This window comes from Balaenoptera acutorostrata, chromosome 12 (genome assembly GCF_949987535.1).
Source record: "Balaenoptera acutorostrata chromosome 12, mBalAcu1.1, whole genome shotgun sequence".
NCBI lineage: Eukaryota > Metazoa > Chordata > Mammalia > Artiodactyla > Balaenopteridae > Balaenoptera > Balaenoptera acutorostrata.
In genome coordinates, this window is record NC_080075.1 from 72,963,368 (window position 1) to 72,979,265 (window position 15,898).

At 48.7% G+C, this 15,898-nt stretch overlaps 3 protein-coding genes across 7 annotated transcripts in view; 1 reads left to right on the top strand and 2 right to left on the bottom strand.

Moving 5' to 3' along the window:
• On the bottom strand, positions 1-7,646 carry ABHD1 (abhydrolase domain containing 1). The gene is given in 13 exon segments (XM_007191421.3): positions 1-84; positions 86-213; positions 336-443; positions 633-693; positions 791-839; positions 1,352-1,525; positions 1,660-1,772; positions 1,933-1,978; positions 2,195-2,377; positions 2,729-2,767; positions 2,769-2,887; positions 7,146-7,461; positions 7,597-7,646. Coding segments are annotated over 13 exon segments (1,470 nt in total).
• The window catches only part of CGREF1 (cell growth regulator with EF-hand domain 1), a 15,732-nt gene continuing 7,344 nt past the window's right edge, over positions 7,511-15,898 (top strand). For 2 of the 4 annotated variants that reach the window (XM_057558245.1, XM_057558247.1), the window contains exon 1: positions 11,316-11,577. Coding sequence is in view for 1 of the 4 variants with exons in the window: in XM_007191307.2 (XP_007191369.2) it covers positions 8,045-8,054 (10 nt within the window). In the remaining 3 variants the exon portion in view is untranslated. Of the gene's footprint in view, positions 8,055-11,098; positions 11,151-11,315; positions 11,578-15,898 lie in introns of those variants that run through there. The other 2 variants (XM_007191307.2, XM_057558246.1) reach the window with 2 other exon arrangements.
• Positions 12,802-15,898, bottom strand: part of KHK (ketohexokinase) — a 22,419-nt gene continuing 19,322 nt past the window's right edge. The window contains exon 8 of one of the 2 annotated variants that reach the window (XM_057558244.1): positions 12,802-14,119. In XM_057558244.1, the coding sequence (XP_057414227.1) occupies positions 14,069-14,119 (51 nt within the window). In that variant the 3' untranslated portion in view covers positions 12,802-14,068. The remainder of the gene's footprint in view (positions 14,120-15,898) is intronic. The other variant, XM_057558243.1, reaches the window with a different exon arrangement.

A 15,898-nucleotide genomic window follows, 5' to 3' on the forward strand; every position in this document is an offset into this window, starting at 1 on the left:
TCAGCTTTTGCCTCCCTCAGAAGGAGTGGGTGCCCTGAGGCTGAGCAGCTCTGCTGGGTGCTGGAAGATGGCTTTGGCACACTGAATGCAAGAGGCGGCTCATGTAGCAGTGCTGCCAGGGGAGCAATCCTTCCAGGAAGCCGACGTGGCCACCCCGAGCTGTGATGAGCAGTGCAACGTGGGGAGAACGTTGGGCAGCCTGTAGGGGAAGGGCTAGGAGGGGTTGGAGAGGAGGTCAGGAACCCTGGCCTCTGCTGAGAGCCCAGGTTCTCTCCACTTGCACTGCGTGGCCCATTTCCCCTGGGGCCTAAAGCATCCAGGTCCCAGGTGCTCACCGTGGACTGGGGAGAAGGGGTCATGAGCTACATTGAGGCAGAGCCCAGGGATCTGGATGGCATCTACCTTGCTTCTTGGGCTTGCTGCTCGGTAATAGGCAGCACAGTCTTTTTTAAAAATTAATTAATTAATATTTATTTATTTATTTTAATCAGTCAATTTTATACACATCACTGTATACATGTCAATCCCAATCGCCCAATTCAGCACACCACCATCCCCACCCCACTGCAGTTTTCCCCCCTTGGTGTCCATATGTTTGTTCTCTATATCTGTGTCTCAACTTCAGGCAGCACAGTCTTGCTATCCAAAGGCCACAGTTGTGTAGTGCTCATCAAAGTGGCAGATTGTGTGGGCCTGCAGGTGGTGGCGGGTGGGATAGGCTAGGATGAGGATAGGGAATAAGGTGTTGGAAGAACAGTTTTGGGCAGAGAGGGGATAGTTGAAAGACTACCTGTAGCACAAAGTCTACATTCACCACCTTTTCCATCACCTTTCTGTTTCTGCAAACGAACATATAGGGTGGGACTTCCCTGGTGGCACAGTGGTTAAGAATCTGCCTGCCAATGCAGGGGACACAGGTTCGATCCCTGGTCCAGGAAGATCCCACATGCCGTGGAGCAACTAAGCCCACATGCCATAACTACTGAGCCTGTGCTCTAGAGCCCGCAAGCCACAACTACTGAAGGCCACACGCCTAGAGCCCGTGCTCAGCAATAAAAGAAGCCACTGCAGTGAAGCCCGCACACCACAACAAAGAGTAGCCCCCGCTTGCCGCAACTAGAGAAAGCCTGCGCACAGCAACGAAGACCCAACGCAGCCAAAAAAAAAAAAAAATTAAAAAAAAGAATACATAGGGCTTTGGCTCTACTCCTGGACCTGACCCAGAGCCAGCCTCTGTCTTATCTCACGAGTGAGAAAATCCAGATAGGGAACTGACCCGAGCACTGGGAGAACGTGGCATGTCTGCCATCCTACCCTGTCTGCTTCCCTTTTCCACTTGTCAAGACCCTACCGGTTCACAGCTCGGCAGAGCCCAGCAGTGAGGTGCTGACTGAAGAGCAGTGAGTTCAGTGGGGTCTTCAGGGAGCAGGTGGTCTCAGAGGAATCCCAGCATGCAGGTAGAGTCAGTGCTGCCACCAACCCCGCAGCCCGTCCCATTCGAGCCAGGTGGTTCAGCACTAATATCCTGCAGGATTGGACCAGGGGCCATGAAAGAAGGGTTTGTATTGGCGAGTTGGAACAGGAGAACGGGAGAGAACATGGAGGAGCAAAGAGAAAAAGGAAGACTGGGCCTTTGGGTTAAGTGCAGGCAGCCTTTACCCTCCGAGAGAGATGCCCACAGCCAGCAGTGGAGCTTGGGAGTAGCGGCTCTTTATGTGGTTCACGACTGTCTCCAGATCTTCAGTGCTGCGGGCACAGGAGGCCCTGTAGGTCTGAGGCAAACCGGATCACTGGGTAGGGAAGGAGGCCCTGACCAGAAGGCAGAAAAGTGAAAGGGCTCAAGAAATGGAAGACAGGTAGGTTGACGCCCAGGGCCCAGGGTCTCTGAAGGGAGTGGGGTGAAGGGCCACTCTGAGGAAGGAGGGTACTCGCCAGCAGTTCTTCCCCACGGCAGCCCCGGTTCTTAAATACAATAGCCCTGTGGCACACACAGGTACATGTTAGGCAGACCCTCCCTAAGGGCTCCTCTCCCCTTTTGGTAGGTTTCAGAAAGGCCTCGGTCAAAAGGTGCCCTTCCTATTGGCACCTCCTCCCCATAGCTAGCAGGGTCTGAATTGACCCTCCCCCAACCCCTAACACACAAAATTATGTTATCAGACACCACCCACTTCCGCTGGGCTGTGTCCATCCTTACCTATAGCCATCCTTCAAAGCTTGGTCAACTAGGTGCAAGATATATGTCTCCTGACTACTGCCTGTGACACCAGGAAGCAGTAATACAATGGGCTGGGTGGTAGGGTCAGGATATTGACTGCTGTTAGGCTGGCTGGCCCAGTCTAGGAGGAGCTGTCCTCTATCTGGGGTTTCGAGAACTTCCCTGTGGTTTTGGAGAAAAGGGCACAGAAAGATACTATTAGGAACTCCATGTACTTCGAAAGATTTTACACCCTCCTCTCCCTCCCCAAACAGCTCCCACAAGTTACCAGCATCATTTGAGGGCATGCATTATGCAAAACATTAAGACTGTAACAAGGTATAATGGGACATAAAAGATTTGAGTATTCCCTCAGGGTTGTGCAATTAAATAGCCTTTCCATATAGCCACTCTGGTTACACTTCGCACACTGAGGTAGATGGGGCAAAGGTTACCCCCGTTTTAGAAGAGGTACAAGAGTAGGATTCCCCTGTACTTGCAGCTTCATGTTCACCCCCATCTGTCCCTTCTTACCTTGAGTAAGGGACTACAGGCGGAGACTGCAGTAAGACTGAAGATGGTTTGTAGCCGCCCCTCAAAACACCAGAGCGTAGGGTAGAAAGTCTCCACAGTGACTGGACAGTGTTGCTCCAGGAAGGCCAGAAACTGGGACCCAGTCACCAGTTGTGGCCTCTGTAACCACACAACACAATGTGCCTCACTCCCCTGATTTTTGCACCAAGCCAGTGAGGTACCCGATACCAGAGTGACCCCTTTCCAGAGGCCAGCCTGGAGGGCACTGCTTTGTCTGGGCGTGAGGAATCTAGCATACCTCAATCTGGAATGGTAAAGTCACCTCTGTTAAGATAGTCCCAGTAGGGCCCCAACTCCAGTCCTAGAGTGTCACCTCTCCAGAATTGCCCCTGAACCGACTTCCACACTCAACCTATCCATGCCCCAAACCCATTTTGGAGAGAGCAGGTAATATAAAATAAGTTGCCCAGCTGATCTGCAGGAAAGGTTGGGATCCTGGACAGAGGCTGAAGAAATGCAGCACCATTCAATCTGTGACTTTTGCCTTTTGAATTGTCTACACTTCTGCCAGTTGAATTATCCACACTCTCATCTCAAAACTAGCTCCAGTCGTGCTGGCTCCTGATTTTAGCATTCCACTGTTGCATATTCCCATTCCCTACTGCACGTGCTTGCTGCTGAAGGGCTTCTTTGTACCGCACCACCTCATTTTCTTACTTAACAGCCCCTGCTGTTAGACCATACTCTAAAGGAGGAATAGTCCCAATGGGAACAGATTTTCTCTTTCTTCATGCCAGCCAGGAGGAAGGTAACAGGAATAGGATGGTGGGCCAGATGAGGTCTTTGGGCACTTAGCCCTGTCTTTCAACCTCTCTGCTTGGTTCTTCTGGATACACATCAAGTGAATGAGAGGGCCTAGCCACAAAGAAGGCTTATGAGGGAGGAGTATGCTGTACAAAGACAGAAGGCCTCAGACTCAAGAAATAGATATTGCATTTCTGTTGCAGGCCTGAAGGGACCCAAGGACCAGATTCCTATCTCTTCTTGCAGTCAAAAGGGGCTACGTAAATTATGAACTAGAGAGGCCACGTTGGTACTGTGACTGTTGTGACTCGTACCCTGGGTCTTAAGCCCTGGAATAATAACACCTGTGATTCATTGTATGCTATTTGCTGGCACTAGGCTAAACCCAACCTTATTATAAGAAACTATGACAGGTTAAGATGTTTGCCCAAAGTCACACAGCTAGCAAAAGGCAAAGTGGAATAATAATTATGATATTAGGCAAAATATTCTCTGACATAAATTGTACCAATATTTTCTTAGGTCAGCCTCCCAAGGCAATAGAAATAAAAATAAAAATAAACAAATAGGACCTAATCAAGCTTACATCTGCTTTTACATATCAAGCTTTTTCTAATCAAGCTTTTGCACAGCAAAGGAAACCATAAAATGAAAAGTCAACCTACAGAATGGGAGAAAATATTTGCAAACAATGAGACTGACAAGGGCTTAATTTCCAAAATATACAAACAGTTCATACAACTCAACAACAACAAAAATAAACAACCCAATCGAAAAATGGGCAGAAGACCTAAATAGACATTTCTCCAAAGAAGAAATATAAATTGCTAATAGGCACATGAAAAGATGGTCAACGACTCTAATAGCGAAATGCAAATCAAAACTACAGTGAGGTAACAACCCACACCAGTCAGAATGGCCATCATTAAAAACTCTACAAATAACAAATGCTGGAGAGGATATGGAGAAAAGGGAACCCTCCTACACTGTTGGTGGGAATGTAAGTTGGTACAGCCACTATGGAGAACAGTATGGGGGTTCCTCAGAAAACTAAAAATAGAATTACCGTATGATCCAGCAATCCATACAAAATGTATCCATACAAAATTCTAATTCAAAAAGATACATGCACCCCTATGTTCATAGCAGCACTGTTCGTAATAGCCAAGACATGGAAACAACCTAAATGTCCATTGACAGATGGATAAAGAAGATATGGTACATATATACAATGGAATACTACTCAGCCATTAAAAAAAAAACCACACACACACACATTTGCAGCAACATGGACACAACTAGAGATTACCATACTAAGTGAAGTCAGAAAAAGACAAATACCATATGATATCACTTATATGTGGAATCTAAAATATGACAGAAACAAACCTATCTACGAAACAGAAACAGACTCACGGACATAGAGAACAGACTTGTGGTTGCCAAGGGGGAGGGGGTTGGGGGAGGGATGGAGTGGGAGGCTGGGGTTAGCAGATGTAAGCTATTATATATGAAATGGATAAACAACAAGGTCCTACTGTATAGCACAGAGAACTATATTCAATATCCTGTGATAAACCATAATGGAAAAGAATATAAAAAAAGAATGTATATAAATTGTGTAACTGAATCACTTTGCTGTACAGCAGAAATTAACACAACAGGGGCTTCCCTGGTGGCGCAGTGGTTGAGAATCTGCCTGCCAATGCAGGGGACATGGGTTCGAGCCCTGGTCTGGGAAGATCCCACATGCCGCGGGGCAACTGGGCCCGTGAGCCACAATTACTGAGCCTGCGTGTCTGGAGCCTGTGCTCCGCAACAAGAGAGGCCGCGATAGTGAGAGGCCCGCGCACCGCGATGAAGAGTGGCCCCCGCTTGCCACAACTAGAGAAAGCCCTCGCACAGAAACGAAGACCCAACACAGCCATAAATAAATAAATAAATAAATAAATAGATAGATAGATAGATAAATAAATAAATAAATAAAAGAAATTAACACAGCATTGTAAATCAACTATACTTCTATTAAAAAGTGTAAAAAATAATTATATTACCACTAATACTAGTAAGATTTGTTGAGTGCTCCTTATGTGCCAATTATTGTGCTAAGCATTTTACATGATTATATCCTATAACCTTCACAATAGCTCTTTGAGATAGGTACTATGATCCCCCTGTGGGAACGTGTTTGAATATTGAGTAAGTCGTCAAAGGTCACAAAATGTGCCAAAGCTAGTTAGCAATGGAGCTGGGATTGAAACTAAGAGTTTGTGCTCTTAGTCACTTTACTATATTACCTCCTAGTTGCCAAGATTTTGAGTTATCAATTTATTAAAACTTTGGTCAAACAGCTCATTTGTGTAGAACAAGGTGCTAATAAATCACAGGTTTGATGTATGTGGGTTAGTTTCATTTCAACTCTAGTGAAGTGTTTCTTGACTTATCCCTGAGAATTAATTAGTTAAATGCCATTAGTCACTGTGGATGAATCAATCCCAATCTATTACCATGCTGGACAATCCAAACTGCATGTCCTCAGAGTGTCCAGAATGACACTTTCCCTGCATTTAAACCAGTATTTGGAAATCAAAGAAGGATTTGGAGTATAAAGTGGCAGAGGTCTCTGACTTCTCTGTGGCTGGTTGTAAGCAAAGGAAAATGTTTAGTTCAGGACAGCTCTGTTCTGAAATGACTGACTTTCCAAATCAGACATATAAGGTAAGGTTTATAGGGTATTGTGAGGTTTGGATTTTTAAAATTGTTTTACTAAGGCACATGTATTCTATAAACAATACATAGGATGTATAAAGCTCTGAAAATACAGAAAAGTTGGGGTAACATTAAATTTCCCTATAGATCTTTTTAAAGGGCTTGAATCAATAGGTTTCTTGTTAGACTCAGCTACTTAGAACCGAGTTTAACGAAAATTAAAAGATTTAGATTTTTGTGGCTATGTAACTTACGTTAATTTCAGTGAGAATAAAATTTCCAAGTTCATCAAAATCATCCTCTTCTGACTTTTCCATTGCACTCTACATGGAGAGCCTGGAACTTAAAACAGGGCTGAATGAGCAAGGACAGTTAGGGTTATCCATTAGTCCTGAGCTAGGCGGGGAACCTCTGCCAGTCCTTAAGAGAAGCAAGGTCCTACTAAGCTGATGGGATGATGTTGGGAGTTAGCCACCACCCCACCAACTGGTTCCTTCATTCAGAGCAACTAATGAGAAGCTCATCTAGACTGCCTAAAAAGAAAAAGATAGTGTGCATATCTCCCTGACACCTCAGGATGCCTTCCACCCCGCTTTTCCGCAAGTGTTTGTCCACATCATCGGCAGCAGCACCCCTCCGATGCCTAAAAGGCCCAGCTGGCATAGGGAGTACGCGGGATGCAGAGAATCCAGGCAGGCAAAGAACCGACTCTCCATTAGGTGATAGTAGCAAAGCTGAGCCTGGCTGGAGCGCGGGACCGGAGTGGTGGTGGGGTTGTGGCGTCAAATTTCACCTGGGCCAGGAGACCCCACCCAGCCAGCCTCCACAAAGGGCTCGAGCCCCGGCTGGAAACTGCCCTCAGACTCGAGTTACCTACACCCGCCGGCGAGAGCTCTGGACCCGCACCCTCCTGGGCCACCCATGCCCAGTAGTAGCCCAAGTAGAGGGCAGCGCCAAGTCCCAAAAGCAGAGAGAAGGACTGTGTCCAGCTGTCATCTTGGGGGCCCAGCCTCTCGCGTTGCTGAGTCTCCACTCCCAAGTTCTTGACTGGCTCTGACGCCTGAGCTTCGATTAGTGGGCCCGCAGGTGCGCGCTGGGCCCGGCCCGTTACACGCCATTGGACAGACTGTGCGGGTTCCGCCCTCACTGCCCGGCGATTCGGGGACCCGGGCCCCGCCCACCGCCCGTGCTCCCGTCGGCGGGCGTGGCGAGGGGCGGTGCTAGGACGTCGAGGGTGTGGGTGGACCGCGCCCGGGCAGTCTGCGCGGAGCTGACCCCAGTGTCCTGCGAGTGGCCTCCCCGCTCGCGGGCCGGGTCTCGCGCCTCTGCGGCTCCTGCTTCCGCTTCGCGGTCACCGGCTCTGCGGCCTCTTGTGAGGACTAGCGGCCTTCCCCGCAGCCGCCATCTTGAGGGGCAGCTCCAGCTCCTTCTTCCTCAAACCCTGCCCCGGAGCGGCGGCGAGTCTGACAGCCTGGCCAGAGTCCCCAGCCTCTCAGTCACACACAGAGCACAGCCACTGACGTGGTCACACCACTCCACTCCCGTAGTGTTCAGTCATTGACAGTGGCCCTTACACACTGGACACGATCATTCACACCGACACCCCACAGTGTCACGTAGTCAAGTTTCAGCTACTTGAGTGAGTGGCATTCCGCACAGAGTCACACACACATGGGTTAAAGCCACTCGTCCAGTGTCACTCTACGCTGTCTCATACAATCCCTTTAACAAGTACAATAGATACTTACTCATCACCCACTCTGTACCAGGCACTTGGGATGCTGTTCCTGTCTTCATTGGGATATGGAAACAAGTAAGTAATCTACTAGAGCAATGACTCAACCTTGACTGAAGAGTGGAATTATCTGTGAGTTTCTAAAACTAGCAGTGCCCAGGCCCCACCCGCTGTTATGGTTGGTCTGGAGAGGAGCCTAAATATTAATAACAACTTAAAATCTCTCGGGAAGACTCAAATGTGTAATCAGGGTTGAACTCCTGCAACAGAGCATGGTGCTAGATAAGGGAAGTACTAGCTGCAGCGGGAGCCCCGGGGAGGGTGCCCAGACTCCATGGATCAGAGAAAGCACACCCAGCTATTAAATGACAATACATTTAAGGCGAAATCAAAAAATAAGTAGTAGTTTCCAAGGCAAGGTGGAGGAGGGGAGAGAGTAATTGTTCCAGGAGAGGGAAGAGCACAAGCAAAAGCCTGGATGTGAGAGACTTCTTAAAGGAACCAAAAGAAATTTGGTGTTGCTGGAGCATGTGAGATGGTCAGGAATCAGGTTGTGGGCAGCTGCATAAAGGATGTTAGGCTTTATCCTAAGGGTGGAGGAAAGCCATCAGAGTTTTAAGGGGTGGGCGACATGATCAGAGTTATATTTCAGAAGAATCATTCAGGCTACTTTGAGAATGGATTGGAGGGGGATGAAAAGTAGGCTAATTAGGAGGCTGTTAACGGACATTTGGCATGGACCATGGCTGCCTGGACTGAGGGAAAGCTCGGGAGAGGAGTGAAGATCTTTAAGATAGGAGGCAGAATTGATAGGACTTGGTAGTAGGTTGGAGATGGGGGAGGAAGGAGGAATCATGGACGACCCCCAGTTTTCTGACTGCATAGATTCAGGGATGCATGGTGGTAACATTGGGATAGGGAAGTGGGGGGAGGGGAAGTTTTGAGGAGGAAGATGATGCATTCTGATTCAGACACGTCTGGGGTGCTGGTAGGTGTTCTAATTGTGTTTTCTTAGCTTCTGAATTTGTCTCTTTGGCATCCATTAATCACAGGACAAAACTAACAGCCAAAGTTGTTCACATCTCCCCTGCAATCCAGAGGCCATACTCTGAACCACTTCCTTTATCCAACTCTCACACACCAAACCAATATTTTCCCTTTCCTAGATAAACCTAGGACCAAGGACCAGTCAACTAGGGACAGCCTCTATGCCCCAAAGCTCTCTGAAGTTATTAAAACTAGCCAACCCTAAACTGTTCAACCTGCCTTGTCTTGCTTTTCTAGCTTAATAAAAGCTGTGGCCTGTGCCTTCCCCTTGCTCCTTTCTGCCTTCTGACCTACACTGGTGCTTCCCTCTGTGGTCCTGTGTGGTGAGCTGTGCCTCTTCTTCCTAAGGGAACTGTAACATTAAACTTTTCTTTCAGTGGCATTGACCTCTCTGTGTTGTCACTCAGTCACCTTTAAAAATTAAGATCCAGGGCTTCCCTGGTGGCGCAGTGGTTGAGAATCTGCCTGCCAATGCAGGGGACACGGGTTCGAGCCCTGGTCTGGGAAGATCCCACATGCCACGGAGCAACTGGGCCCGTGAGCCACAATTACTGAGCCTGCGCGTCTGGAGCCTGTGCTCCGCAACAAGAGAGGCCGCGATGGTGAGAGGCCCGCGCACCGCGATGAGGAGTGGTCCCCACTTGCCGCAACTAGAGAAAGCCCTCGCACAGAAACGAAGACTCAACACAGTCATAAATAAATAAATAAATAAATAAGAACGTGAATTTAAAAAAAAAAAAAAAAAAAAATTAAGATCCAGCACAAATCAGTAGGCTGTTCAGTTCCTGATGTGGTCTGGGTGGGGCTCAGAGATTGGAATTTGAGATATGGTAGTTATCAGCATTTAGATGATATATTAGCTTGCAGGGTTGCCATAACAAAGTGCTGCAAACTGGTTGTCTTGAACAACAGAAATTTGTTGTCTCACAGTTCTGGAAACTGGAAGTCCAAGATCAAGGTGTCAGCAGGATTGGTACTCTGAGAGCAGTGAGGAAGAACCTGTTCCATACCTCTCTTCTAGCTTCTGGTGGCTTGCTGAAAATCTTCAGCATTCCTTGGTGTGTAGAAGCTTCACTCCAGTCTCTGCCCGCATCTTCACATGCTGTTCTCCTTGTGTGTGTGTGTGTGTGTGTGTGTGTCCAAATTTCCCCTTTTTATATGAACACCAGTCATATTGGATTAGGGGCCCATCCTACTCCAGTATGACCTCATCTTCACTGATTATATCTGCAACTACCCTATTTCCAAATAAAGTCACATTCTGAGGTATTGGGGGTTAGGACTTCAACATACGAATTTTTGAGGGACACAGTTCAACCCATAAGAGATAGTGATGGAAGCTACGTGAATGGAAGAACACATGAGCAGATGGGGAATGAGGAGAGAGCCCAGAGGAACTCCGACACATGAAGAAACTAAGAAGAAATGACTAAAGAGAGAGGAACGGTATTGCCGAAACCAATGATACCATGACCCAAGGAGGTAGTGTCCAGCAGTATCCACCTGTCCACCACAGGAAGGAGGACAGCGTGACTTTGATGAGAGTGAGTTTGTTGTTGTGGATGGACGCTGACGGGAAGGAGCTGATGGGGAGGGAGAAGTTGAAGATTCCAGAGAGATAAGAAGTCATGCACTCAAAGAACTAAGTCTTTGAGCCAGTGGGTGAGGAAGTAGTCTGAAGCCTGGGTGGAGGAACTGGCTGCTCTGAGAAAACTGGTGACACTGCATTTTGACCACAAAGCTATAGCCACACATTGCAACACTGTGCTGGCGAACAACTGCCACTGTCACCCTCAAGCTGATACTTTCCCAGGCCCCCCTCCCCCCACCATGGCTCATATGGAGCCAATTCTCAGTGATGTGCAGTCACACACAGTGATACCTTCACCGGAAACGACAGTCACGGGTGTCACTTGAGCATCACAGCTCAGGAAGAGTTCAGCCAGATACCCTAACAGACACACCACTCACATCCTGTACGGTCACACACCCGGACAGTCACGCGTTGGCCATACTCTCTCAAGTACTGCCATACTGGATGCACAGCCACACGAAACACCCTCTACCGCGTCACAGGTCTCTCATCCACACAGCCACATACACCAGTCACAATCACACAGGCTAACAGTAAGTCACGTTCTGTCTTGTCACACACATCTGGGTCCCAGCAGGGAGGGAGCCCCCAGTTAAACGTGCTTCTCATTACGCACCAGCTTCATCATCTGTCTCTTTGCCTCTCTCCCTCTAGTTGTCTGTGCATGTCAAGCGCGCACGCACTCGCGCACACGCTCTCTCTCGCCCGGTGCGGGCCGCCGCGGGCCGGGGTCTGCGGGCCAGGCGGGGCGGGGCGGAGACCCTGGCCACGGCGCTGGCACTCCGGACTCTGCCCGGGCCAGGGCGGCGGCCGCAGCCGGGAGGGCTACGTGGAGCAGCCACGTGGAGCGGCCCGGGGGAGGGCCGGGCGGCGGGAGCCGAGGCGCGGCGGCCGCGGCGGCGCACAGCCTCGAGCGACGACCCAGCCGGACCCGGCCCGCGCCGCGCAGCGCCGCCGCAGGTGGGTGCGAGCCCCGCCCGGGGCTGGCGGGCTGGGGGCCGGGGACCCCGCTGGGGGCAGCCGGGAATACTGGGCGCCGCGGGGCGGGACCGCGGGCAGGGGCGGTCTCCTGGCCTCCAGGTCGGAGGCTGAAGGCGCAGTCCCTCCGCATCCCCTGCGGCTCGGACGCCGCCGGAGCGCTGGCTGTCGCCTCTGGGCGCCTCTCCCAGGTTACCCCTGAGAGCACGTAGAGGGAGGGCCTGGAAAGCGAGGCCTGAGCTCCCTCGCTGTGATGAGGGGGGTTCACAGTCCCCCAAGGGCTTTTCCCTCCGGTGTCTCATTCGTTGCTCTTGACAGTCCCGGGGGGGCGGGGGGGAGGCTGGCAGGAGTTTCATCCTCATTTGACAGTGGAGGAAAAGGGGGACCGGGGAGGGGCCGAGGTTATCACCCAGCTAGAAGTGGCAGTGGGAGCCCAGCTCTCCGGTGTGGGACCCATTTGGCTGTATAGCCAGTGCCTCTTCTTTTGCGCCGGGGGGTGGGAGGTGCTGGGAGTCACAAGCGGCCCTGGAGAGATAAGTTAAGGGAGAGGATTGAGCTCAGAATTACTTCCGACAGTTCGAATTAGGCAGAAATGGAATGCGTGCCCTGTGGGTGGTAGGCTCCTGTCCTGGAAAGTCCAGTGGAGGCTGATGGCCACTGACAGGCATGCTGTGCAAGCAGTTTTGCACTGGATGGGAAGTCAAGCAAGAGAAAAGGCCCTGCCACATCCTAGAGCCTCTGAAATACTCAGGGAGCATCTACTCACTGCCATGCACTCAACCTACATTATTCCATTGCATCCTCCTCAAGCCCCTACAAGATAGATACCACTATCCTCATTTTTTAAAGTGAAGGTCCCAGAGCTCAGAGACACGAAGACACCTGCTGAGATCACACTGTTAGTCCTGCGAGAGGCTGGATTTGATCAGAGGTCTAACTCCAAGGCCAGGCTCTCCTCCCATGCACTGGTGCAAAGGCTTGAAGAAATCAGAGGCTAGAGGATCATTGTGAGTGTGTGTGTGTGTGTGTGTGTGTGTGTGTGTGTGTGTGTGTGTGTGATGTGAATAACTTTATTGAATTATATCACAACTCTAGCAGTTGTGGTGGCTTTTCTGTGGTCATTAGGTTAAATTACGTTTATGCACGTTATAGAAAATGATTAGGAACGTTTTTATTTGACAGGCAGTTGTTCAATAGCTGCTTTATTTCTGTTGCTCATAAAAGCTTTTGTAAATACTGTAGTTAGAAATGTGAAAGTGTGAAGAAATCACATTACACCAACCTCATTACACATTACTTGAGGTGCCTTAGCCTGACTTCCTTTAAATAATAGAGGTGAGTTACCTGTACTAAAAATGTCACGTTTGGAAGCATGACTTAGGAGAATATTACTGAGATGACACCAAAAGTCCACATGCAATTATTTGTTTCTGAAGTGGGCTGCAACCAGAGTGCTAGGGTTGTCAGGAGGGCGCAGGATGTTCCAGGTAAAGGGTGGAACAGCTTGGGCAAAAGCACTGCAAAGTGAAAACGAAAAGTATTTCCGCAGACTTCAGTAACCCCTCTCTTTGAAGCAGAGTGTTAGTATAATGGAGCACTGGAAGATGAGTCTAAACTGGTAACTTGATATCTGATTGTAGAAGGCCTTAAATGTCCAGGCGAAGACTCTGGACTGTAGTGGAAATAGGGAGCCATTGAAGGTTTTGGAGCAGTGGGGTTCCAGCAAAGGAAGCGTACTCTGCGTGTGGAGGATTCTTTAAATCGAGAAGATAGCAGAGGCAGGGACAAGAATAAGTAATTCATTATCCACTTAGTATTCACTGTAACTCTGTGACGTAAATACTATTATTATCTCCATTATGCAGATAAGTTTAGTGAGGGTAATTAACCTACCCGAGGTCACGGGGACAGTCTGTGGTGGAGCTGGGATTTGAACCTAGGTCTGGCTGTTTCCATAGCTCTGTCCTCTGTCCACTGCACATGCTGAATAGTTGCACACATGTGACATAGGGCCAAGAGGAGGAGAGTAAAAGTAATTCATGTGGGCAGGGTTCAGGACCAGGTCTTACTTTTCAGGGCTCAGTGCAAAAATAAGACTAAGAATTTCAAGACAGAGACAGCAGAGCATTAGACTAAGCCCAGGGCCCTTTTGAGAGCAGGGCCCTGTGTGACTGCCAAGAAGGCAGTTGTAATCATTATGACAACTTGACAAATCACCTTAAAACTCAGTGGCTGAAAACAATAACATTGACTTTGCCTATGAGTGTACATTCTGGGTAGGGCTGGGAAGGCAAGCTCAATTCTGCTCCATCAGTGTTGGCTGGGGCAGCTCGAAGGCTGGGGCTTGGAATGATCTACAGGTGTGCTCTCTCACCTGCCTGGCCCTTGGGTGGGGAAGTGAGCAGCTGGAGGCTAGAGCAACTGGGGCTCCTCAAGCATCCCTATCCCTCTGTGCTCTCTCCACATGGTCTTTTCAGCGTGGCAAACTTCTTCCTTGGTGGTTCAGAGCTCCAGAGAAGCATACCTGCATGTCAAGAGAGGGAGAGAGAGAACCAGAAACAGGCATAAACCGTGTTGCCTTTTATGACTCAGACTTGGAGGTCACATGGCATCATTTCTGCTATTCATTTGAAGTGAGTCGCTAAGTCCAGATCATATACAAGGAAAGGCAAATTTAACTCCAGCTACTTCCCACAAGAAAGAATTGGTAGATGTTTTTCAAACCAGCACAGTTGGTCTAATGAGTGACTGGATTAGTGGGATCCGATAGGTGTTTCCCCTTTATCCCTGAACTGCTACCACCAGAGTCATTCTTTGTAGTTTCCAAATGTCCTTTTTTAAAAGGCAACTCCTAGTGATGATAACACATTAAGCCTGGATAATAGGTTTTGACAGCTCTGAGGGATTTAAATTACTCCTGTGCCTCCTGTTAGCCTAGGTCCTGGCAGTTAACAGATGGGAGGAGAAAGCAATTTGAGGGTATCCAGGTGGGGAGACCAGGATGGTGTGAAGCTACTACAGAGCAATCCAGAAAAACTTCTGGAAGGAAAATGCCTTATTGTATAACCAGGCACTGCGCTTTACACGTCTTGTCTCATTTAATCCTCACCACACCCCAAGAGGTGCTCTCATCCACCTCATGTTAACAGACTGAGGTTCTGAAACACAGGAGGCACATGGTGAGTTGCAGAGCCTGGATTTGAACTTAGGCAGCCAGAGATTAGGGCCCATACCCTTAAACTTTGGGCTATGCCACTTATACCTTAGCAATTCTGTTTCTCTGTTTTTCTCTTCATCATTGCTTTAACATTTGTATCATTTCCTACTTACATAAATATGTAAGCTTTAAGGAGGAAAAATAATAGGTAATTTTACCTGATATTATCATCTTACTTATAAAATAGTGCCTCACATATAGTAGGTGCTCAATAAATATTAAAGAAATGAGTACCATTTGCCCTTACTCTATAAGGTTGCCCTTACTCTAAAAGTTTACTCTATAAACTTATATTTACACTTGCTTCCCTACAAAGGCTCGCCTTCCTGGTCCTTGTCACTCAAGGTCTTGACTTCAGCTGGTGCTTCCCATGATGTCCTCTGCGGCATCCAGTCCAGGGTCTATATCTTCTGGCCTTCTCCTTTTGGCCTCTTCTGGCCAGCTGGCCCTCTCAGCCGTTTCGTGCCCCTCCTTCCACCTTAGAGCCTGGAGCCCTCAGACCCCTCTTTTCAAACCAGCAGCACGCTGGATACCAAGAACTGGGTGAGGCAGGCCTCCTGTCCACTTGCCTAGACCCTCTCTAAGCCATTGCCTCCTAACCGCCAAGAACACTGTGGGCAGGGCCTTCACTCAAATCCTCACGGGTTAGGCACATAACTCTGCCGTTCTTGGATTTCCACTCAGTCTCCGTGGGGTCTCTACGGAGATCTCTGTCTCCAGGCCTCTGCTGGGGGTGGGGGTGGTGAACTCCAACCTGCTGAAAATCCAAATAGCCTTGAACCCTGTTCCCTCCAGTCCTCCATCACTTGTCTTCTTGAACTTGATTCATGGTGTCTTTCATAATACAGAAGTTTAAACTTTTGATATGCTCAAATCTGTCAATTTTTTCCTTTAAAACATGAATTTGAAATATTTATCATTTAAAAATATATATTTATTAATTTATTTATTTTGGCTGCGCTGGGTCTTAGTTGTGGCATGCGGGATCTTCGTTGTGGCATGCAGGATCTTTAGTTGCAGCATGCGGGCTTCTTTGTTGCAGCATGCAGACTCTTAGTTGTGGCATGCGGACTCCTAGTTAAGGCA